This window comes from Buteo buteo, chromosome 24 (assembly GCF_964188355.1).
Source record: "Buteo buteo chromosome 24, bButBut1.hap1.1, whole genome shotgun sequence".
In the NCBI taxonomy this organism is placed as follows: Eukaryota; Metazoa; Chordata; class Aves; order Accipitriformes; family Accipitridae; genus Buteo; species Buteo buteo.
Window position 1 is genome coordinate 1495832 of NC_134194.1, and position 24263 is coordinate 1520094.

Here is a 24263-nt window from a genome sequence, read left to right on the forward strand (position 1 = left end):
GGCTTTTCTGGTTAGAAAAAAGTGGCTTCTTGTACAGTAGAAACATGTTACTTGATAATCTTCTATTATAGTCTGGTTTATCATCAGTCATACCTTTGTCCCTACTTACCACCCTTTTCTGGAACTTTCTTGTTTCTATTACATGGGGTTTTTGCATGTAGGGGACTGGAGAAACATAAAACTGTCAAGCTGCAGGTACCAGAGATTTATACAGTAGAATAATGATATTTTGTACTGTAGCCTTTATTTCTTTGAATTTTCATTTCCGCTTTCATCGTTAATTGACCCAAGGCATTACTTGGCACCCTTTCTGATGTGTTTGAAAAAAAGATCTATTGTTGGGTTTTATGCTTGTAAAAAGTAATCTCATAATTTTTTTGGCCTTTCCCGACTGCATTTTATAGTTGACCATTTATGGGGTTTTTCTGTCATCTTCATTTTGAATTTATTTCGATTTTTTGAAGGATCTCTTCCACTTTCTAATAATATTCATTGCCCTGGTCTGTAAGTGCAGTGGTTTTTGTCATTGTAAATCCCATCTTAGAAGTGAAGTGCATGGTCTCCATGTCTATCTGGCAGTGCTTGGTCTTCAGCATGGTGGTGGGAACATTTCATCACCTCCCAGGATGGTGAACTGCCTGCGTGGTTCAGGTGCACAGGCCATCTGCCCAACAGGCAGGAAATGTGTGCAATAAAATAGGAAGCCTGTACAACCTTGTTGGATGCCAGACTGCAGGGGGTTGGGGTTTCTGGGAGTTGTTTGTTTTTAACAGAAAATCTTGGATGCTTTTATTTCCATGCCGAGTTTATCTGCATGGTTTATCTTCTGTAATTTGCGCTAAGGAGCTGGTTTTAAATTTGTGGTATTTTTATATTTGAAAATAAATTGTAAAGAAATACATTATCTCAGCATTCTTTTTTTGTGAGTTACAACTATATATCGAAGTCAGGTCTGGTAGCATAGCCTAATAAAAATTCTTGCATAATACTTTGTCTTATCAGATATATTTCCTTTGATTATAATTTTACCAGACTTTCTGGGCTGGAAATACTCCATACCAGGTGTCTGCATTAAGCTGACGGCATGTGTATGTAAATTTAAGTCAAAGCAGTTTGTTTGCTTTTGAGAACAAGGATAATGGGGCAAAAAATGCCAGAATGTTGAACGGATTTGGAGCAGCCATTTCAAAATTTAGATGAGAATAGCAAGAAGCTTTTTGCTCCAAGGAAGTAACTGTTGCTATTCCCCCATGAGAGTCTTGGCAAATGTGGCCAGTGTAAAAGCCTCTGGGAAACTGCAATTTATACAAGGTCCATAGAGAATTTCTTATCTTTAGCAGTTAGTTTCTGAAGTCTCTGTCCTAGCCAGTGGGAGAAAAGGGGTCAGGAGGGGGGTTTTATATGTTGTTAAACTACAGAGTTGGTGCATGTCTGATGATGAGAGATTCTGAATAGGTCAGTAGAAACTTTGACTGTGAAACCACATTACATGATGGTTTTATGTGCTACGGATTTATCTCGGAAGTTCCAGAACAGAAATCAATTAATTAATTGAGACACAGGAAAAGAACTGGGTTTCATTTTGGTCTCCATTAAATAGTGTGTTGAGTGTAGCAGACTGCATCCAGGAGAGCTTGAAAGCCAAGTAGGAGACTCCATTACTGACAATATGCTAATAAAATTGTTGCTCCAACTTTTTGAGTTAACATCTCTGTGTGATGTTTTATTTGTTTGGCAAATGAGTTTTATGGTTTAATTACGCAGCAATGATTTATATGCAAGAGAGTTGGCAAGAGAAAAATCTCCTTCGGCCCAGCATTTTCAAAAAAATGTTTTCCCTGGCTTGAGAGATTGAGTAACTTCTTACCCATTAAATGTATTTTTTTTTCCTTTATTCTGCATGTTTTCCCTACTTGATATTTTAAGGAACTTAATAAGTGCGCAGTCCTGCAAATATTTCCAGGCAGGTGTCATGCTGCCACATGAAGTTTCACTGAAATTTTTCATGTAATAGAAATCGTAGGATCACACCTTGTATTGTAGGATCAGCCTTGTAATGTACCTGCAGACTTTATTTAACATTTTGAAACATTAACATAAATGTGACTTTCATTAAAACAGAAAATTGAGTTTATTTTCATGGGGAGTTTAATTAGAATTAATGTAAAATTACTGATAGTTCTATGAAAAAATGCTTTAAAAGTTTCAATTGCCCGATCTACAACTGCAGGAAAACGAAAGCAGCATTTCCTCTGTTAGGTTTTTATTGCTGTGTGGTCAATTTCCATTATCTAACCTGTGCCTTACCAAAACTTTCCTAGCTCGAAAAACAAAGAAGAAGATAAAAGGAATTCAGCAAACTAACGTAACAGGAACGCGGGAAGTTTCTGAAACGCCTGGAAACAAGAGCATCGTTCCTGCGTCCCTGCCGCAGCTGACCCCGACCCTGGTTTCTCTGCTGGAAGTGATTGAGCCAGAGGTGCTGTACTCGGGCTACGACAGCACGCTGCCGGACTCCAGCTGGCGCATACTGTCAACTCTCAACATGCTGGGAGGACGGCAAGTAGTAGCTGCAGTGAAGTGGGCAAAGGCAATACCAGGTAATATGCAAATACATTCGTTACAAAGTGCAGTCTTTTTATTGTACTTAAAGTCTGTCTTCGTATTTGGTGTCCTTTGAAGCCTTCACAGATGAAGTTTTAGTAGTATCTGAGCTAATTCATGTCTCAAATACTTCTGGAGTGGAGAAGCAGAAAAAAATGCAGATGCAAAAATTTATTTACTGTAGTTACAAATTAGGTCATTTTACTTGAATCCTTTGACCATTGAGTGTTAAAATTTATATTCAAATGGAGATGTGTTTTTAAGAGTAATATAGAGAACTATTTTTATTATCTCTAGGTGCACCTCTTGGGTAATTATTTCTTGAATATTTTTGGCAATGAAGTTCTCTCGACTTTAATAGACTGGTGCTGCTGTACTGGCTTGTCTGGGTCTGCATTCATGGATGGTTCTTTTTTTAGTACCCCTCACCATATCTGTAGTTTCTTCTTGACTGGCCATATGCATTTCAGTGTCCAGTCCCATAGTGGAAGTCAAGATGTTCATTTTCTCTCAAGCACTGTAGCTGCGCAATTAAACTGCCTGTCACCTGGGGAATGTGGAAGGTTTTTTGCTATTTTGGCTCCCACCTGAAGACGCAGCTAGCAGTTGCCTTATAGGAGAAGTGGTGTCAAATCAGCCTTGGACATAATGCATCCTGTAGTATGCCATTGGGAAAGGCCAGGGCCGAAAGTAAAGCTGACGATCTTTTTATTCCTGACAGAACAAAGGCTAGTGTTTTTCTCCCTTTCACTTCTACTCAATACCATTAACTACCTGATTTCAAAAACCCTAGCAAAAACACCTCCATAATGCGTATGATGCCCAAGAATAACATCACATAACGGGGCTGCAAAAAAGAAAAAAAAAAAAGTCTGATAATGAAATTTATGAGTCATAATGGTGTCTCTTGAGACAGGGGAAATAAATTAATAGTAGGAAAGAAAGGCTAGTAAACTCAAGTATATATGTTAAGCAGAGATGTGAATAGATTTGTATGTCTGTCAGGGTTTTTCTGCAATGGGGAATTACGCTGAATTAGCTACAGTCTATATTAGGAAAACTTCACGTGCATGTGCTTTCTTCTGGGATAAGTCTTCAGGAGACCAGATGGTATTTGCAAATACAAATTTAGATACCATTTTTATAAAGCAGTTCTGTGTTCATAATCTCTTCTGAACAGTTTCCCTAATTAGACAAATCCTGCAGGTTAGAACGTAGCTCTTAATGAAAATGCCAATCTTCTCTTTAATAATTCTATTAATAGGAACTATTCTTATCATTTTTTAACTTCTTTTTTTTGGTTGCTAACGTGGTTCTTCATGAGTATTTAATTTGTATATACTTCTGCTAGTTGTACACCATCAGACATACTAACAGTAAGCCAGCATTGGTTGCCAAACCCTTTAGTTGGGATTTCAAAACAACCTTTTCCTGAGGAGGGTTTGAGCAAAGATTTCAAGATTGGATCCAGTAAGTTTGAAATAACTTTGAAACACTTTGCTTGTATTTTAGGGGTAGTAAATAGTAGTTACTGCTGTCTCCAAAGCCAGAAGCTTTTTTTGAAGCCATTAGACATATCAAGTTTTATTATATATCAATCTACTGAATGCTATCTATTTACACATCGTCAGGAAGCAGCACTGTTTTGAGCTCTTTAGATGTCAGATACTTAATGAAATTAAATAAAATCAACTTGAATTCAGACTTTAGTAATGATTCAATATGGTACAGTATTTTCTTGTTAAATGTAGGCAGGACCTAATAGGAGCTAGTGTTGCAAATTAAAAGCTGCCTACATTTTAAGACTGTTTAAGAGACCAATTTTCAGATTTTACACATTTCCTCATTGTTTAATTGGCTCTGTCCATGCTACATGTTCTTGTGAGATTAGAAGCAGTTAATGATGGTAACTAATGCAATCATATTTTGTAAGTTCAGGGTACAATTGTTGTTGAGTAAGAACAAAATTTGACGTTAAACCATTTATTGTCTAGTGGACTGCTCTCACAAACAGTAAAATATACTGTTATTTTTGGAAGATAGCCTGCAAAATTATAGTTTATGTTAAATACAATTGTTGTCTTTTGTAATCTATCTAACTGACCATCAGTTCCAGATAAGCAGATGCGTATACTCTGATTTTTTTTTATGTTTTTTTTTTTAAATTTTGCATCCCCTTTTACTACATGTAGTACCTACCATGAATTATCCATCTGGTACTCTGTCCATCCAGAACATAACTAACATCATGTCTGTCAGGGTCCAGAGCTTTCAGTGTGCATGCAGTTTTGTAGATGGGGTGCTGAGAATTTATTTTTGAATGTATATAAGTTAAGTGTGAATATAATGTATAATGCAAAGTTCAAGAGTTACTCTTTCTGTTGCTCTCTTTTGACTATTTTTCTGTGTATGGTTGACATTTACACATTCAAACCAGCTCAGGGTTGAGTTATACTGGAGCTTTCTATTCAAACCTTTCAAGTCTCATATATAGTCATATTGTCCAGAAGACATAACTGGAGTCCTATGGTTACGAACACTTCATTTCTACCTATGCAAAATTTTGAACAGGCAAAGGATTCCTTAGTGGTATGCTAAGTATTTGAATGTAACTTTAGTAGCTGGAAAATGTCACTGAAATTTTGCACCCCTTTTAAAGTGCATTTTTGTCGTCCAACAAGAACATTCTCATAAGAAACCTCTTACTGTTCTAATTTCTCTTTTTCTTCCTCCAAAAATCTAATCTAAAATACTTGACTGAATCAATCAGATGATTGTAATATGGCAAGGAATTCTGTTGTTATTTCAGGTACAGTGATCGCAGTTACAGAAATTTTTATGAAATACACTTTTAAAAGTGGTAATCTACATTGGTAATACAGAAGTTGTACTGGTGATAACCATGGTCTTTTTCCAAGTTATGGGAGGTTTTTTTCTTATTTTTTGCAACTGGTACTGTCACACCTCTATTTTTCCAGGTTTCCGAAATTTACATCTGGATGACCAAATGACCCTTCTGCAGTACTCATGGATGTTCCTAATGGCTTTTGCTTTAGGATGGAGATCATATAAACAATCAAATGGAAATCTCTTGTGCTTTGCACCAGATCTGATTATTAACGAGTAAGTAAGACATGAGTCATTTTCCAGGTTTCTTGGGGTGATACAAGACTCCGCACAGTATTTCTGGGTTTTGCACTTGAGAGGTGAATCACTGGGTAGCAAATTCTTGCAGAGATCACAAGTCAGTCTGTCATTTGCAAATTGTTTTTCTTTTAGCAGATTGCTTAGCGTTTTTAAGTCAAATGAAAGAAAGGTATTTTAGATATTAACTGTGTTTATATCAAGAAGTTTTTGTGGGAGATGTTTGTACTGAAATGTTCCATATTGTGACTGTTCCTGCACCATTCATTATAATCATTCCTTTTATCAGAGCCAGCACAGTTGAAGCAAAAAATATATCTGTGATGGAGAGAAAAGTTTGGCAAATTGCATAATGTTCTGTATGTTTATTGTATAAAAGTGATAGTATGGTCCTACCAGTTTCACAGAGTTCTTGAGAGTTAAACATTTATATCTGAGCCTGATTAAAATCTGGCTAAAAAGACAAGGTTACAAATGGAAAAACTAGCCTGATTTCTATTTTCTTGTTGAATTTTGTTGTCAATTTTTGAGAAAAGTTGAATTTGCTAGAATATTTGGACATCTTTTTTCTTGCACTGTGCATGATTTTCCTTGTATTTTTCAAATTCATGTTGTGCAGTAATCCTGTGTCGCAGAGGAGTGAAAGAGGGAATTCAGGATTGTTGAGGTGATGGGTGGAAGGCTTAATTGGAGTTGCAGTGGGGATAAACATTTTGCACAGAAATATGCATAGTTATATTACTTTCTATACACTATTTCAAAGGTATAGTAGCAGATCAGTTTAGGTTATGACTTTCTGCCTCCAGTCTGGAAAGCAAACGTTTCATCTAAACCCTCTCCTGTAGGGTTGTATTTGGGCATCAGTCCCAATGGACTGTCACACTCTCCCGCCTTTTACTTTGAAGCCGTTTAGCAACTGTGCCCTTTAGCTGATATTTTAAAAAGCAGCTTCTTCAAGCAGGTGGAAGAGTGTCTGTGTAGTCTGTAACAAACCTTTCAAGTGATCGTTCAGTCTTGTAATTCCAGTGATGTTAGCAGTAGTCATAAAGCCTGTCAGGGCATTCTGTCTGTATTTTAAATTAGTTGCTGAAAATATTCTGTGGATGTAAATCTTTGAGGTTGCTGGCCAGAGCCATTCAAAATCTAGGTTACCCATCTGCAGATTCGTATGAATATGATGCTATCACTATGGATTTGCCATTTCTTTTTTCATGAAATGGCTTAGTCCATTTGTGGGAAATAAAACCAATAAATACAATTACACGGGGCCTTTGACATAGACAATCAAAAAACTTTTTTAACATCACAATTTCACTGATAATAATTTAAAAAGTGATTCAAGTGGTAAGGTTTTATTCGTGTCTCTGTTTTCATGTCTTTAAAATGATGGCAATACTAATACCCTTTGGCATGCTTTGAGACAGTAGTCTTAATATTTTTGTTCCTCTTGCACTTCAGTATCAGATCTCCCAAATCTTTTCTCTGTTTAAAAAAAAAAAAAAAAAATTGTTGCATTTGCTATGAGATTAGCCATTTACATTTCAGACTAATTCTTTTTCATGTTTATTTTTTGCCCTTTTTTTCTATGTAAATATTTGTCCAGGATTTTATAAACTGTAATCATATCTTTAAAATAATAATTTTTCAAAAAAAGGTGAGGAGCAGATGACAAGCAAGGGCCCATCTGTGTACTTATGTTTATTAAAGTTCTTAGAATGTGTCTCTGGAGTAAAATAGTCTCTGTGTGGTGGAATTGAAATAATTGATGGTTGTGACTAATAAGCCTAATAACATCTAATTTGCTTTAAGTCAGGGGTCTCCTGCTGTTTTATCAATGGGTCAAAACCACAGAGCTTTACAACTAAGTATGTGTTGGTACTCTTAAAAAACAAAACAAAACAACCAACCAACAAACCAAACCAAACCCCCCCCCCCCCCCCCCCCGCCCCCGCAGAATACCCACGTGCAAGGGTAATCCTATTATACTAAATATTAATTCTCAAATTCATTCTAGTTACATTTTTGGTACATAAATTGTTTGTCAAAATGACACTTGTTTTCAATACAGTATGTAGACTGAGCAAACTGCAATTTCTTCTCCAGTGTGCTACAGGTTCCCCATAAAACTCTCTGGTCATAACTTTTTATGTACCATTCATCAGTAAAATACAGCCACCTCCATGTTAAATGTGACCACTACTGAATAATACATAAACCTACCATGTAAGTTGTGAGAAGCTTACAAAGCACAGTACCGCAGGGAAGGGCAGAGGGGCAGTGCCATTGGGGAAGCCTTGCTGGTGCTAAAATGTTTGGTAGGGCAAGAGAGACATCGTGGACATCAAGAAAAAAATGCACTTGGATTTAAATGATCAGATGTGTCCGCTCTCTCTGCTTGATACATCATTCAAAAGATAGTACTGTGGTACATAACATCCCCTAAAAACCATTCAGGGGTTTGATATGCATCTTAGTGATCTTTCACCCAACAACTCCTTTCCACCCCTCACCCTCCCACCACCCCTAAAGCTCTTGCTTAATGTTTTAGGTATGCCAGAAATAGGTCCAAGGTAGAGTAATAAGTTAACTTTATTTGATGTAAGAATCAGATATTTATTAAAACACATTAACAATTAGAAAATAAATAGGTAAGGTATCATCCTATAAAAGTCAAAACAACTCCATTATTTGATAATCTAAAAACAAATGTAATATTTAATATCATTACAGTGAATTCTCTGGAATAATAGGAAAAAAGGGAATTTTCCTCATAAATTTTAAAGCTTGCTTCCACTAAATACAGTTATGCATAGGTGGTGTGTGTGTAACAGAAACAACCTTCATTTTGATTGTCTGAAATCTAGGATCATGGTCACTTTTACAGTTAACTGAAGCCGTCTGCATCAGATTTTTGGCTTTCTCTTCAGTAGTTTCAGATTTCTGCATGCAGATAAAGAGGTATAAGTTGTTCAAACTTGTAATTTTTGAGATCTGCAAATGACATTTTTACAGGTCTCTTGTTTATATGAACATTTTTCATTTGTAACTAAGAATTTGTTCTGGCTTCATATCTATTAATTGCAGTTTCAAAGCATTATTTCAGTGGAGGACTAGAACAAAACTGTAAGTCTTTACCCATACTGTGCTAAAATACAATAATTCCAGGAGGTCTTCCATCTCTTCAAGCCACAGCCTTTAGATTGATGATGTACTTGTTTTTCTTAAATGGAAGTATAAACAAGTTGAGGAGTTGGCAAAAACTTGCAAGCCTCACGTGAGCCCTTCATGCAGACTTATATCATTTCAGCCTTAACAAAATAGTGGCAAATATTCACATGGATGGGTTTTCAATACTGTTGTGTAATTTGAGTTTACGCATCAAACAAAATTGTATGTATCACATTATGCTATAAGTGATAAACATCTCACTGTGTGTGTGGAATTACACATACTCGAATCTCAATTAGTATGATTTTTTAAAATATATTTAGCCTATTTTTCACCCCCCAAATTCCTTTAATTTTACTTTAAAAAAAATTGACCTTCAGAAGGGTCGTAAGAAAAGTATAGGTGTTATTACGTACAACGTAAATCAAGAAGTGGAACAGACAAGCATCTTATAATCACATTATTTCTTTATATTTCTTTGTATCTTCATTACAGCAATAAACTAAAGTTGGTCTCAAACCACTTCCACTGTGCCACTGTTACCTGTAGCTTGCAGCAGCACAGTGCAGGTGAACTATTCAGGAATGTGAATGCAGGATAAGTTACTGAGTAGTGGTTGCAGAGAATTCAGTAATACTTTATATCTGCTGCTGAGAGCTAAGGTCACATAGCTAATGTTAATGGGGGTGGGGGGAATAATACATAACAACAGAGCATACAGTGCCTTCTGCTGTGTTAGTTGAATGGTTACAGGTAAGTGCAATTACTTCTATTTTAATTTTCTTCGGGTTTTATATGGATTTATAGAAACCATTTATTTTATTCAGTTTCTGACCTTTAAAGACTTGTCCTCATATTTGGTACAATTCAGTGTCTTCAGCTTCAGGAAGAGAAACTCTGTCTTTGAAGGGTTCTCCAAGCCTAGGCGACTTAAATGAACATAACTGCAAAATATTTTTTCAAGATTGAATTCTTTATAGGGATAGTAAGACTCTCTTTAGTTTCATGTACCTGCTCAAGCATCAGAGCAACATCAGTCTTTCATGCATTTATCCTTGCACCAACCCTGTGTCCAGTATTATTCCTGTGTAGTTACTACTTTCTTGCATGGAGTAGCAAGATCCACTGGCTCATGTTAACACTTTTTAGGCAACTGTGTGTAACTGGGCTGTACATAAAGAGCCTGTCTATCCTCTTAAGAGGTTTGTCATGCTACATTTTCAGCTAAACAGATCTTTAGCATTTATAAATATCTTACTGTGAATGCACAAGAAGCTTCCCAGAAATCAGTGGATTTGTTTTGCTTAGTGCTCAGGTAGCTTTAGCTGTGGTAGTGCTGAATGCCACTATTCATTAGTACCCTTGTAGATTCCTCCATAATTGAATTTTCCGAGTATCCTCGATGCAGTCTGTGGTGGGAAAGAGAATTAAACTCTGTTCTTCTTATCTTCTTAAGTCTTAAGCTGGCAGCCTAGCCATTTGACCAGTCTTCTCATAAAAATTGAATATTTATTGAGTATTCCATTTTTATGTCTGTACTCCTATCATTTATTGGCAGAGGGGACAAAAACAAAGAGAAAAACATTCAATATATTTGAGTAACGTTTATCATGTACTGGCTATCCTAAGTTAATACATCTGATAGGGTTGAGTAGGGTGGATTATAAAGTTGCTGTGGTATGAAAATAAATTATTTCCCATAGAATTTGTTGAGTCCAAAAAGGTTCACCATACATGTACATAGCATTGTTTTCACTTCATATGCTTATGCTGCATCTGTACAGCTTCTAACTTTGTCTGAAAAACCAAAAAGAGGGAAAGATGAGTTTCTGAAGATGCAGCTATCATTTCTACAAGAATACAGGTCACTTCATCATTCTTTCTGCTTCCATTTTTTCTGCACTCCTGGCTAGTCCAGTCGATTGAGGTCTTGAAATGAAAGCCTCTTTTTCTCTCTCCCTCTTACAAGCGAACTGGTTGTAGCTGGAGGTGGGGAGATCCGAGCAGCGTGCTGCAGATGCTCACCCGATGAGGCAGTGAAGGTAGCAGTGGTCCCGCAGACAGTTCCTGCCGCAGCCTTCAGGGAGGGAACGGCATCGAGGGCTCCAGACCTGAAGAGCTGGTGCTGGTAGACCTGGGCAGGAAAATGGCAAACGTTTAGTGCTCCCTTGGGTCGATAATCTGTTGGATGGCGATGACTGCCCGATCCCGTTTCCACTTCAGTCGATAGAAAAGCTGCCACTGCATTGCATAGGCACACCTTAGTCCTCTAGTGTGTAAAACTGGTATTTTCTTCCCCAGCTAATGCTCTGCACTGGGAAAAACTACAGAGCAGCCGGTGATAGGTTTTCATCTCCAAACGGGGAGAGGGGAGTCTTATTCAGGTCTTCATCAAGGGAGGGGCCAAAATGTATTTTGAGTTATTTTAAAGCTTTGGAAAATATTTTAGACTTACGTTTCTATACTTCATTTCTGGATAGAAATAATATACTTTAATGGATTAGTGTATGACTATTCAGTAAGCTCATTTTACGTTTCAAAACAAGAATTACTTTTTTATGGAGTTATGTCTGTATCAGCTGGCAATTTCATATATAATGTATGTATCTTTTTAGAGATAGAGGTATATACACACAAAACCCCCTCCTTGTTTCAAGTTGTTGAAAAGTTTGGCAGCTTAATAAATCTTAGGCTTTAAACCATCATTTAGTATTTGGAGATTGTATAAACCTGTGATTTTGTAGTATTGTATAATTGTTTCCACAATTTTTGATTCACAACATGCTTTTGTTGGAACTGGCACTATTATTATGTCAGCTTTAGGTCTCTAGATATGTCACAGTGTACTTGAAATTACAGTGAGCAAGAGTAAGTAGTGCACAGTTGTGTTCATCAAGTAGCAAATGCCATTGAATTGCTGCCTAGCTTTAGAAATAAGTTCTTGGAAGTTCCGTGTCTTAGGATTTTGACTCTGTTTGCATGCTTATCATCTTAGCTCTTTGCTCTGCTTTGTTTGAGGTCAACTCCCTGGTCTCATTTGTCCTTCTAATATTATATGTCATACAGAATATCTGTATTTGTATTATTTGAATAGAAAGAAAATAACAAGCAATTACAGTTTTATAAGCAATGTTTTATCAGTTCTCTTATTCCCAGAATTTTTTCTGAATGTACTCTTGTAACTAATTCTGTGGAATCAGTATCATCTGTTTTTCAGAATACCAGCATCTTGTTTACTGATTTTAATCTTTTATAGACTTAGCTGAACTGAATGACTCACAGCAGTGTTGAAAATCATCACATGCTTTTATCATCAACATGCATCCCACACAGAATGCATATGTACAGCCTGTGTACCTTACATGGGCTTTCACTGAGCTAAAACTTGCAGCTAATGCCCGACTCGCGTGCTCTTTTCTAGGGTAGCTGGTTACGAAAGCAGAGGAATATTAGATACTTATAGAACAAGAAGGCGATTCAAATTGGACTAACTTTACAATCGCTAAAGCAGGATCACTTCAAAAGTGATAAAATGCCGTCAGTCAGCCGTTTAAGTCTCAGTTTATATGAGTAGCAATATTTGCAAAAGCATCAAACTGCTGCGATCCTCCCCGTGTCACCGGGGAGCTCGCTGGTGCTCCCCCAGGTTTCGGCACCGGCTCTGCCGCCTGCCTCAGTGGCTCCCAAGCTTTTGTGGAGTACAGGCAGCTGCCAGACCTTACAGCTTCCCCTGGCTTACCAGCCCTGGTTATCACCAGGGCTTTGCTTGAAGGCTCCTTGAAGTCAGTATGGTTCTGTAGATAGCTTCTGCTAAGAAGAAATCGTGTGTGATGTCATCGCTAAGTATAATATCTATTTTAATGAGCTCAGTATGGTACCTAGTTTAAGTATTATATCTGGTTTATGTGTGGGTAAATTAATTCATAAAGTTGCTAAATGCCCTCTATAGGGAGGGGTACCAGTGAAACCGAGCAGGGAGCAAGGCGAGAGCCCCGAAGCCGCTGCTTTTCGCTGAGTCTTTGGTCCGTGACTCGACCTGGACCCTTGGACGGCCTCCCTCGGCGCACAGCCCTGTGGCAGCTGAGATCATCTGATGCACTCTGGCCAGGAGATCTGCGGGGGGAAATGTCTGGGACCTCTTCCCAGACCCTTCGCCAGCATTAAGGACTACCCAGTGAATCAGCTTCCCTCTTGTTCTGACACGGCCTGGATCCGCTGCCCTCCAGGGCATAGTGCAGAGCTCATCTGTGCACTCAGGCTTCCCTGAAGGGAGGGGGGCTGTGTTTTACTGTCGGTTTTTGAGGACTGCAATTTGCATAGCCGTGGTATTACCAAAAATCCGCATGTCTTCCTATAGATTCTCAGACTTGCAGATGTGATTGCACTTAGAGCAGATAGAAATAAATGACAGGCTAACCCATTTCATAATGTTTATTTTAACCTTCTGCCCAGAAATGGTAATAGTTTTACATGAGGAAAACTGCTGAGCCCTGTCTTACAATGTCTTTAAATTACTCAATTTGAAACATCTAAGATGCCCTTTGATACAACCCAGAGGAGTTGGGAGAAAATTTGCCAAACAGCCAAATAGTGGCTTTCTGTCAAGTGCCCTGAGAAACATCCTACAACTGAGCATCTTACACTTATTCCTATTTCGTGCAACTTACCTCATGTGTACTTTGTATTCTCTCTGTTACTCCTTGATTATTGAAGTCTAACGTAATGCCGGTGTTTCTAGGTTCGTGTATGTGCATACATATGTATAGCTGTAGATACCATTTGCATATAAGGCAGTGCCGCACGTAGTCCTGTTACAACCAGAAGGAATTGTCCAACAGCATGCATTTGGAAGTGACGGGGTTTTAGACTTGTACTTGATTTGGGTTTAGTACAGTTTCAATAGCTTGTATTGCTTTATGTCTTTCAAAGCCCGTGTGAATTCCTATTATTCTTAGGTTTTTGCACCTTGAGAAAGGTGTGTGTTTCTTCTTGCTTTCACTTAGGGTTTCTTAGGATGCTTGTGAGAGTACATTATATAATTCTCTTGCAGGACTAAGGAAGGGAGAACTGAAAAATGATAGCAGCTTTGGAGCAATTGATGTAGTTTCAAAACCCAGTCTTACTCTTAACTTATACTGGGGTTCAGTTCTATCTGTGTCTTTGTTTAGATTATAATATTGAATAGGTGATGTCTTAGGAAAGGTGACATATCAGTAATGAGAAATAAATTGCTGGCATCACTGTAGAGAGCTTGTGTAGTCATTGCATTTGAAATGTACTATTTTGCCTATCTTTTTCTCTCCAAAAGTTTACATGGAAAAGCACAAATCTCTCTTACACTCTTCAGAATTTAATCTGTTCTTGTTTATTTCCCACCCAAAACTGTAATTCTGCAGTATTTACAGTAACCAGCTATAAAAGTACATGTAAAGAGGATTGTTGTGCCAGGTGAGGTACTAAATAAAAGGAGGGGTTCCTGTCTTGATGCAGGGTTTCATTAAAATGGAAAAAATAAAAGGAAAAAAATTTATAAACACATAATGTTTGTCATTCTGATTCCAAGGAAGTGCTTTCCAAGATTTTCCTTCGGTTGTCAACATGTCTTTCCATTTATGGTTAGAAACCTTATTATTACTGTATAAAGGTAATAAAATTTAATTGCAATACTAGGCATCCTCTTAAGAACGTAAAAGGAACATGAGAAGTCTAAAGTCACTTTGAAAATCGAGAAGTTGTGGCAAGTTGATGCTATCACTAGTGAGCAAATATGTATTAAATGTAGGTGGACTTCTCAAAGGTATTGACAGAATTGGAGAAATCTCATCTCGTCTCTTAGTATAGTATACCATTGTGTTTCTTTATATGGATTAAATATTTTGGGACTGCCAGACTTCAAGAAGTTGGTCACACAGTGCCTAAACTTGATTTTTTTGTCAAGTTTGTGATGAACTGTTATGTGTTGTCTGTTGATAACAGAGCTTTCTGATCAGTCCTTGGCTTCCTTTATAACATTGGGATTTCATACGTCATGCTCCCCTCATGCTGCAGTTCTAGGCCAGTGTTTATATGTGGTGACGAAGGCAATTGCCCTGAATGTGTTCACTAGAGAAAACCAAAGACTGTTTTGCTGCAAGATAGATACATACTAGTTTGTCATCTGCCTCTACAACTCCCGCTGCTCCTGAATGAAGCGTGGAAAAAGTTAGATTTAGAGTTTTTAGATGGCTGGACATTTAACTAATTTTTATACTCTTATTTCTCAGGCAGAGAATGAATTTACCCTGTATGTACGAACAATGCAAACATATGCTTATGGTTGCCCGAGAGCTATCACGGCTTCAAGTCTCATATGAAGAGTATCTCTGCATGAAAACATTGCTTCTCCTCTCTACAGGTAGGTGAATAGTTAAATACCTATGTGAACAATGTAAGTTTAACTTGCCAGTATTCTGAGTGTGCATGTGTAGTCTAAAATTGTGTTTAGGTATCTGATAGCATATAAAAGTCAAAATGTTCTGCTTGGCACCTTATCATATAGGGTTAGTGAAGGAAATTCTGCTTTTAGCAGATGCCAGACATTCATGCTAAGATATTATGGATTGTGTTCAAAACTTCCCAAGTGCAACAGAGGGGCCTAACTCAAAATTGTAATCTGAAATTCTTCAAAAACACATAAATCACAAACTGGCTGAGGAGTTCAGGACCAAAAGAAATGGGCAAAGCTATGACTTCATGCCCATAAAATACTTTAAAAAAACCCCAAACCCAACAACACTCAAACAAGCAAAAAAACCCAAACACCAAAACAAGAACAACAAGAACAAAATAAACCCTACCAAAACAACAACAAAAAAAAAACACCACCACCTGTGAGGAAGTTCTGATCCAGTGAAGCAGTTTCCCCCAAAAAAGTTATCAAACTCCCCCAGAGCTTAACTTAAAATTGTTAAATACAACTACAGCTTTTTGCGTTTGCATCTTAAAAGTATATGGTAGTTTTATGGTAGGTATCATAAGATAGATTTATCTAATATACCAAAGCTATCTAATCTATCTAATCTCTTACGTCATGGTTTTTATGTCTTTGATAGGATATGCTTGTTGTTAAAACATGTCGCAGCTTAGCAAAATTCTGTTGTCTGTACTGCATGAAACGTCAGTGTCAAAATAGTCCTTTTTAGAATACACAGACATACACCAATATGAAACACTGACAGTGTTATTTTTACCCTGCATTCATACTCGTTGGTACCTAGTGGGTGGTTTTTTCCTCTTCGTGCACGGTAGGGCTGTAGCCACCTGAGGAAGCTCAGCTGTAACCCTGCCTCCGTTGTAATCCAGGGACTCTCAGTAGTAAAGTGTGTGTGTGTGTGTGTATAGGCATGAGCCAGGAGGCACCTCGCCTTGCACCACTCGGTCTGTCTGAGCCGTTACAGCGTGTGCCTGGCCTGGAGAAATCCTGTCCCGTGGCCGTCACACCGACACCCACGGTCCCACAGGACTGAGAACGCCGTGTCTGAGGCAGTGACTGTAGTTTCCCTGGAGTCTTTGCTGCTTCTGCTTGACAGAAGATTATTTTTGCTTTAGTGTAGCAACAGGTATGCTAGTATGTTTTAAAAGTATCAGTAAGAACAACAATGCAAGTAAAGACTTTTCAGCATAGTACTTCTACACGATTAAAAATACATAGTTTTAAATATTTTAGACAGTTCATTACACTGAGGGCTCAAACATTCCTTCTTTAATATATCCAGTGAATAACAGCATTAATTCTTGGAAACAAATGAGAACTTGGTAGCTTTGGGCTTTTCCCTAATGAAAGCAGGAGGATCTTGCACTGTAGGCACTGCAAAGACCCGGGTGACGCGTGCAGGCAGGAGAGATGTCGGATGCGGTATGCTGCCGTGACCAGTTCCTCCCCGGGCCCATCACCTCGGCAGCCTGGCAAGGACCAACACGGCATCGCCTGCCAAGCCCAGAACTGGGACAAGGGCTCTTTTCAGAGGAAACTTTCAGCTCCACACTGCCACGAGCTTTGTAGGAACTTGAAACTTCCCCAAAACTGCACATTTAAAGCAGTTTCTGAAATCTCTCCCGAAAATTCCTCAAGTGTTTTGGATGTGGCGTAGGCCAACTTTCCTTGCAGGAACTGGAAATTTCCTTAAAGGAATTTCCATGGCAGAAATGGTGAAGAGGCAACACTCGTAGAATTAAGCCCATTCATAAGTGAAGTATGGCAAACACTGGTGTTAACCAGCAGAAGGCCTCTTTGTTACATTTACAGTGAAAGACAATATATTTTCACATCTCTTTTTGAGTACATACATTGTGTAAGTGGTACGTTGTGGAGCTTCTGAAAATTGAATAGCTGAAATTTGTACAGCTTTTTAATCCATGACTACACAATTTTAATTTCTGTTTATTGTGTTTCTGTGTAAGTTTTCCAGGAGAAGAGGAGGAGGAGTAAAACAGGAATCCCACACGGGTCTAGACACATAGCTCACACATAGATGTAGCTCACAGGCCTTTTCCATTTAAATTATTGAAGCAACAGTTGACATGTTGTCATCTCCTGTGTAGGCAAGGCAGTCAAGATACTTCACTCCAACATCTCATGGATGCTGACAGTGTAGTGAGGGTTGGATTTTTTTTTTTAAGGACGGAAGTGTGCTATAGTGGCCTCTTTCCTCCTCTGTTGCTTTCAGTCAGCTTTGTCTCAGCTCTCTCACTTCTCTATCTTCAGCTCTTTCCATTCACTTCACCAAGGTAATCAAAGGCTTCAAATCAAGCATCTTAAGGACCACTGGAGTCCATATGCTTCATTTGTCCTGATTTGTTCATTAGTCCTTGGCCTTTAGAAGGACCATCCTAGTAGGAGAATGTAGGCAAAGGAACTTAACATGGATTTGAGTGAATATGGGCCTCGGTCCCCACACCTTGGGTCTCTAACCCACAGTTCTTCACCTGTTCAGCACCATCTCGATGTCCCATCCCTATTCCAAGAAGCTCTGCCTGGGACCAGAGTCCTCTTTGGCTTGGGCAGTCACTTTGTTGTCCAGTCGCTGTTACTGCCTTGCCTGGACGTGTTACTTGATCCATGTCAGGAGGCTTGGAACTGGATGATCTTTCAGGATCCTTTCCGAGCCAAGCCATCCTGTGATCATACCCTTGTTCTTCCCTTGGCACACAGACTTTTTATGGAATCTTTCCAGTGTGACGTTTCCCCAGGCTTTGAGAACACAGGAGCTCCAGCCCTGGTGGTTCTTCATCAGGGCACTTCCAGGGCTTAGTGTTGTTGCCTCCATGATCTGGTTCCCTTCCCTCTATTTCTTGTAGGGTTGCCTTTGGGGGTTTTTTATTTTTCTTTTGCCAGCAGTCCTATGCTATTTGTTCAACTAGTCATCTCAGTTTCTGCTCTCTTTCCTTATCTCTCAGCTATTATTTCATTAAGTCCAAGTCCTTTTCCTTTTGGTCATTTTTGTGTAACTAAAGTAAGAGAACTTAAATAATGACACAGTTCATAGATATATAATGTCTTAAAGGTTCGTATCAATGTTACAGTGCCTAAGGAAGGCCTGAAGAGTCAATCTTTGTTTGAAGAAATCCGTATGACGTACATTAAAGAGCTGGGAAAGGCCATAGTGAAGAGAGAAGGGAACTCAAGCCAGAACTGGCAGCGATTCTATCAACTGACTAAACTGTTGGACTCTATGCATGATGTAAGTTCTTAAAGGAATGCTGTAGACGTTCCAGATAAATAAGTTTGGGGATATGACAGTAATCTCCTCTATCCTTTTATTTAAAGGGATAAATATCTGGGAGGGGTGGGGTGGAGGAGGTGGTCATGCTCCCCTACTGTCTAACTAAAGGCTAATTTAAAGAGGTGAACATGATGCTTTCGGACTACTTTTGCAGTGGACTCCCCAGCAATTAATTTTATAATTAATACAATTTTCAGTCTCTTTAGTTTTTAGAAATGATGTTGCTTTAAAATGGAGGAACTCGGAAATTGTAAATGATTTTGCAGTAGTAGCAGAGATGTGAAGTTTAAAACCATTACTGTCTCAGAGACAAACTATTCAAGAATCTATGGAATTGTTTGAAAATACATTAAAATAATGCATCAGTGCTATTTTTAGTATTAGTAGTGGTCTAATTTTGTAAGGAATTTCAGAATTCAAGCTGTCTCCTTTTTGCGATATGTACTTTAAACTGTGCATATAGTAGAAAGTAGTCCAAGTAGTCTTTAAGCTGGATAAGGCAAAGGAAACTTTGAGACCTCAAAATTTTTTCTTGTTAGTGTAACAAGCACCTGGAAAGATCTTATTAAGCTTATCCGTATGTATGTTATTTATATGCTAGAATGGGAATTGATACAAAATCTCTTCAGTATTTGTAAAGATCTTGCCCGATCTCTTCACTTCTTCTATATTAGAATGCCATTTACAAGACTTACAGTTAAATTGAGGATAACTGTGCATGTCTGCCCTGTGTTGCAAGTTATTATCTGAGCAAGGTGTGAGGCGTACTTAGGGCAGGTAGCTGGCCTGTGTGTTGTAGCACAGGCAGAAGTTAGGAAAAAGGAAGGATGCAGGTTAATAGTTCTCCTGTATGTATTCGTGTGAAAGTAATTCTTTGCTTTATCACTTGTAGGTGGTTGAAAGTCTTCTGAGCTTTTGCTTCCAGACATTTTTGGATAAATCCACAAGTATTGAGTTCCCAGAAATGTTGGCAGAAATCATCAGCAATCAGATACCAAAATATTCAAATGGAAATATCAAGAAGCTCTTGTTTCATCAAAAGTGACTGCCTTAATACAAAAGGGTTGCCTTAAGAAAACGTCAAATGATCGCGCTTTTTTTTGTAAACAAAAAACCTACAGAACTTGTTAATTTTGTCCTTGCAGCGTGTTCCTTTTGTAATTATGCACTACATGTGGTTTACAGAGGGCCAAGATTTAGGCTATAGAAGCAGCGGATTTCTCACATTTGGTAAATAACTGGGGAGAAAGGAAAGGAAAATAGATGTTACTTGTCAGAAATTATATCTCTCCCCTTGTGCAACATCCATGGATGCATCAAAACCACCGGTGACAAGATCTGAGGCTGTGTTACGAACATTCTGCTAATTAATTTCTGCCGTTGGCTGGAGACAATTTTCTAGGCTTTTTTTTTTTTTTTTTTTTTTTTAGTAAAGTGTTTTGGATTTTTTTTTTAAAGTTAAGGTAGCATTTTGGTTTATGCATGTAACCTGAAGAAAGTTTACAAGTGTATATCAGAAAAGGGAAGTTGTGCCTTTTATAGCTATTACTGTCTGGTTTTAGCAATTTCCTTTAACTTTATATACCGTGAACTAGGCTTGTTCATTTTTTCTTACATAATTTTTTTGTAATACTTCAAGATGCCTATTGTACAGCTGGTTTTTTAAGGTGGGGCAGCTCGTAGCTTTCCTAAATGACCTCTAGACCGTAATCCTCGAGTATATTCATGTGAAAATGGGTTGGGCTTTTCTAACCTAATAGCTTTGAACTGTCAAAGTGACCGTAAAAATTTGGCATTTTTTAAGGGTCAGGGTGAGTGGGAGAACACTCTCAAATCTAATTTAAATAGATGCCAATGAAACAAATACTTTTGGTGTATGTGCAAAAGTGTTGGATATGCAGATTCATAGAAAATTAACCCAGTCCTAACTGGATGTAAATGAGCAGGTTATTTTATATATTGAAAAAAAAAAAAGCCTGATTTTTGCATATAGTGCAACAGCCATAACTATAAGAGTCATGGGCTGCATTGATGCCAAGAAGATCAGTCCTGACTGCCCATCAGGAAATTTTCAGGAAAATATGCATAGCTTAAGAAAAGTTTACTTCTGTGTGGAGAAACTCACATTTTCTATACACTTAAATCTATCATCATACAAGTATATATGGAAAAATACCATTGACTTAAGAGGCAGACGTGTAATTATGCCCAGTGGTTTAGTTTTGTTCTGTTTTCTTGTATCGATTCTAGAGATCTTTTCTTCGGTGAGATATTTACCGTCATGCAGGCAGTAAATCAGAGCAGCTGCGCTGACTGACTGTAACTCTGGATATACAGGCTCCAAACTCGTGTGGTTAGAGACCCATTTTCACATCTCCACCTGTCACTGGCCGGTTCATCCTCTTTCCTGGAGAGCAGGAAAGCTCCGCTACTGATTTTGTGGTCTTAGAGTCGTATGTCAAATTTTCTGTCTTTGTAAGGCTGCATCCCTTCATATCGAATTACTAGCGTGCCATAAAATTACCATAGGTCTTGTGAATTTCTCCTTGTTGCCATTGATAACTATATTTTAAAACGTTTAGAAGCTGTAGTAGCCTTTTCTACGTGCACCTTAACAATTTTCTGTATCTCAAAATTTAAATATTTACTAAGCCACTCTAAAATTTGATTTTTACTCAAAGTGGCCAGATTATTTGTGTAATAGAAATGAGAAAGATCATCTGATAAAATACAAAACCTAATATATTTTTATATTTAGTTATAGTTTCAAATATGTATAATCGGTATATTCGCTGATCGGAGAAAAGAAGGGAAGGGCTACTGCAGCTTTAAAAGCAATTTATTAAATGATTGTAAAATAGCTTGTATAGTGTATAATAAGGATGATTTTTAGATGACAGATTGCTTTATCATGATACATGTAATTATATTTTTTGTAGGGGTCACAAGTATGCTGAATGGTAACCCGTACAAGTTGTGGTTTGTCTGGAGGTAGTACTGAAGGCATCGGTGTTTAGTATACAAAGAAGTACTCTGTTTAGAAAGGAAAACCTGTGTTCAGTGGATGTTTTTAGGGTTGATTTTATGTTTATCAAATCACTGTGTAAAAATTCAAGTTGGAGCTTGAATGGAATACTCCTATCTGTATGGTTGGTTACCATTCACGATTCGTTGCTAAATCAGACCTCCGCTGCAAAAAATGTAAGCCAGAAAGATGCGTGTGTGCGCATGCATACATACAGCTTTGAACATACGGGGTTAATTTCATATACAGCCTCACCTACCACAGCAAAAACAGCTTGAAAAATTTGGCAATAATAGGCATACAGGTACCAGCAATATGTAAATATAGAGCATAGGTTGTTCACAATACACTAGTACATTTCTATTGTTCAGCAAAAGTTTGTTTCCAAGTGAAATAAGAAACTAAATTTTCATCCTTTCTTAAATCTCTTTTTGAATGTTATACCTATTAAAAAAAGATACTATATTCAGTACTTTGGAGTAAAATATCATCTTTAATAAAAAAAACCGTAATCGTTCTCTTCTCTTTGATCTGTAAAGAATATGTACATTTTGTAACAGTTAAGGTAAAGTTCAGTATTTTAATTACTACTTTCAGCCCAAGTCAATGAGAATATTCACGCGACCCGTTTGAGATACAGATAGGAGTTTTATACTGTTTGGTTTCAGGTGGGCTCTTCGGTTAAAAGGAAAACTGTTTTTACTTTAGAGAATGTTTTTAAAAATTGCATCCCCAGATACCTCTATTTGAGCTTGCGTGGAAGAGTGGGTGCGGGTGTGCATGCGTGCATGTGTGCAAACATTTGCGCATTTGTATACACGAAGATACAAAACTTTTTTTTCTTTTTTTGCCAGCAGAAAAGTAACTACAGTGAACACGAACAAATTATCACCACCTTGAGAGAACTGGTAACATAGGAGAAGAGAGGCTCTCTACCCCCTTTTTGTCTATATGCCTGTATATTCATTTTTAGCTTATGGATTTAAGGAGAAAAAAAAAAAAAAAAAGAGGAAACTGTGATGTTAGAAGAAAGCAATCGTCCTGTACGTGCTGTCGAGTTTTAAACTTCACAATTAAAAATACGTAGTGCTTTAGTAGGCAGTGAGAAGTCCATGTTCTATGTATCCGTAGTCCTTGTAGCAGTGGGTAGTATCTGCACTCTGGATAAAGCAGGGAGAATTCTGACTTCGTCTCTTCAGTGCCTTATCACAAAGTGCATGCATCCGACCGAGGGACGGCCGCCGCCGGCAGCTCAGGACACACACGTGCTGCGTGGTGGAACTTGCACATAACAAACGCTAGGAATGGCCTTACGTAGGAGAAGCCAGGGAGCGGGGAGGGAGCGGGAGCTGCTGTCGGTCTCGCACAGCCGGGGTATCGCCCCACGCAACAGCGGCAGAAACCGAGGGGGGGTAGGAGCTTTGCAGCTGGGAGGGAGCGGGCTGGTAATAGGTGCCAATGGAAGCCGAAAAAGACCTCGCCATTTCCGCGGAAGAAGGTAGAAAACGGGAGGAAGTGCCTGGGTGAACGTCAGCTCAATCCCGTTTCCCGTAGTCGAACTTCAGCGAGTGAGGACTTCAGGGCCATACCTTAGAGTGAGACTTTTAAAAGACCATGTGTATTACATACTAGTTAAGCTCTATCCCTAGTCCAGTCTGCAACCGGGTGTTGCTGAGCCATCGATGTTACATAGGAACCAAATTTTCAGGAAAGGATTAGGGCCTCTTTAAAACAGCAAGAAGCACTCGTTTTCTGATGAAAGGCTGTGTGTATGAAAATATCCCCCACCTCCAAACTAACTCGCGTAACAGCATAGAGTCAGCAATGTGTCATTATTCTATTTTGTATATTAAACAAAAGATATATACTGGGGACAAATCCTATATCATACTGGTGTATGGCATTATTAAAAAATCATTATTTTTATCACAGTAATTTTAAACAGCATAAAAAAATTAAACCAGTGACTCCTGTTTAAAAATAAAAGTTGTAGTTTTTTATTCATGCTGAATAATTCTGTAGTAACAAGTCTGTAGTTTTCACCTACTCAGTGAAATGTTGGACTGTAAAAGCTTGTGTGGAATTGTTGAACATTTATTTTTTCATTTAAATTTGCTGTTCTGGTAATACAAAGCCACACATCTGTACAGAAGTTGCAGTAAATGTGAGCCATTTACAGCAATGCCGAATAATGGACAGAAACCATATAATAAAATTCTGCTTTTTTCATTAAATGGCTCGAAAATGCTTTTGTAGAGTTTTTGCTGTGTGCCTGAAAAGGATTGGTTCTGACAACTGAGTCTGTTTATGTTGTTTTCATTATTCGCCTCATGCAAAATTTATTTATACTAAAGCTAATTGCTGCCATAGCTAAGTTCTAGAGTGGGGGAATTTCTGAGAATTAAGGTCAGATTAACAATTTAATTGAAAATCATTACTTGCATTTCCCAAACCTTGCCGGATTTGCCATTGCATTCATAACATCCATTTTCTGGAGGGGAGTCTGTACCACAGTTTTCTAATCAAATCAACAGCAGGGCTGTGCATCTGAGCAAATTGAC

At 38.1% G+C, this 24263-nt stretch overlaps 1 protein-coding gene across 4 annotated transcripts in view; it reads left to right on the plus strand.

Moving 5' to 3' along the window:
- NR3C1 (nuclear receptor subfamily 3 group C member 1) overlaps positions 1-23936 on the plus strand; it is a 74384-nt gene extending 50448 nt beyond the window's left edge. For all 4 annotated transcript variants that reach the window (XM_075056859.1, XM_075056858.1, XM_075056856.1 and 1 more), the window contains 5 exons: positions 2322-2600; positions 5583-5727; positions 15180-15310; positions 18478-18635; positions 19570-23936. In XM_075056859.1, coding sequence (XP_074912960.1) covers positions 2322-2600; positions 5583-5727; positions 15180-15310; positions 18478-18635; positions 19570-19722 — 866 coding nt within the window. In that variant the 3' untranslated portion in view covers positions 19723-23936. The remainder of the gene's footprint in view (positions 1-2321; positions 2601-5582; positions 5728-15179; positions 15311-18477; positions 18636-19569) is intronic.
- The last annotated feature ends 327 nt before the right edge of the window (positions 23937-24263 follow it).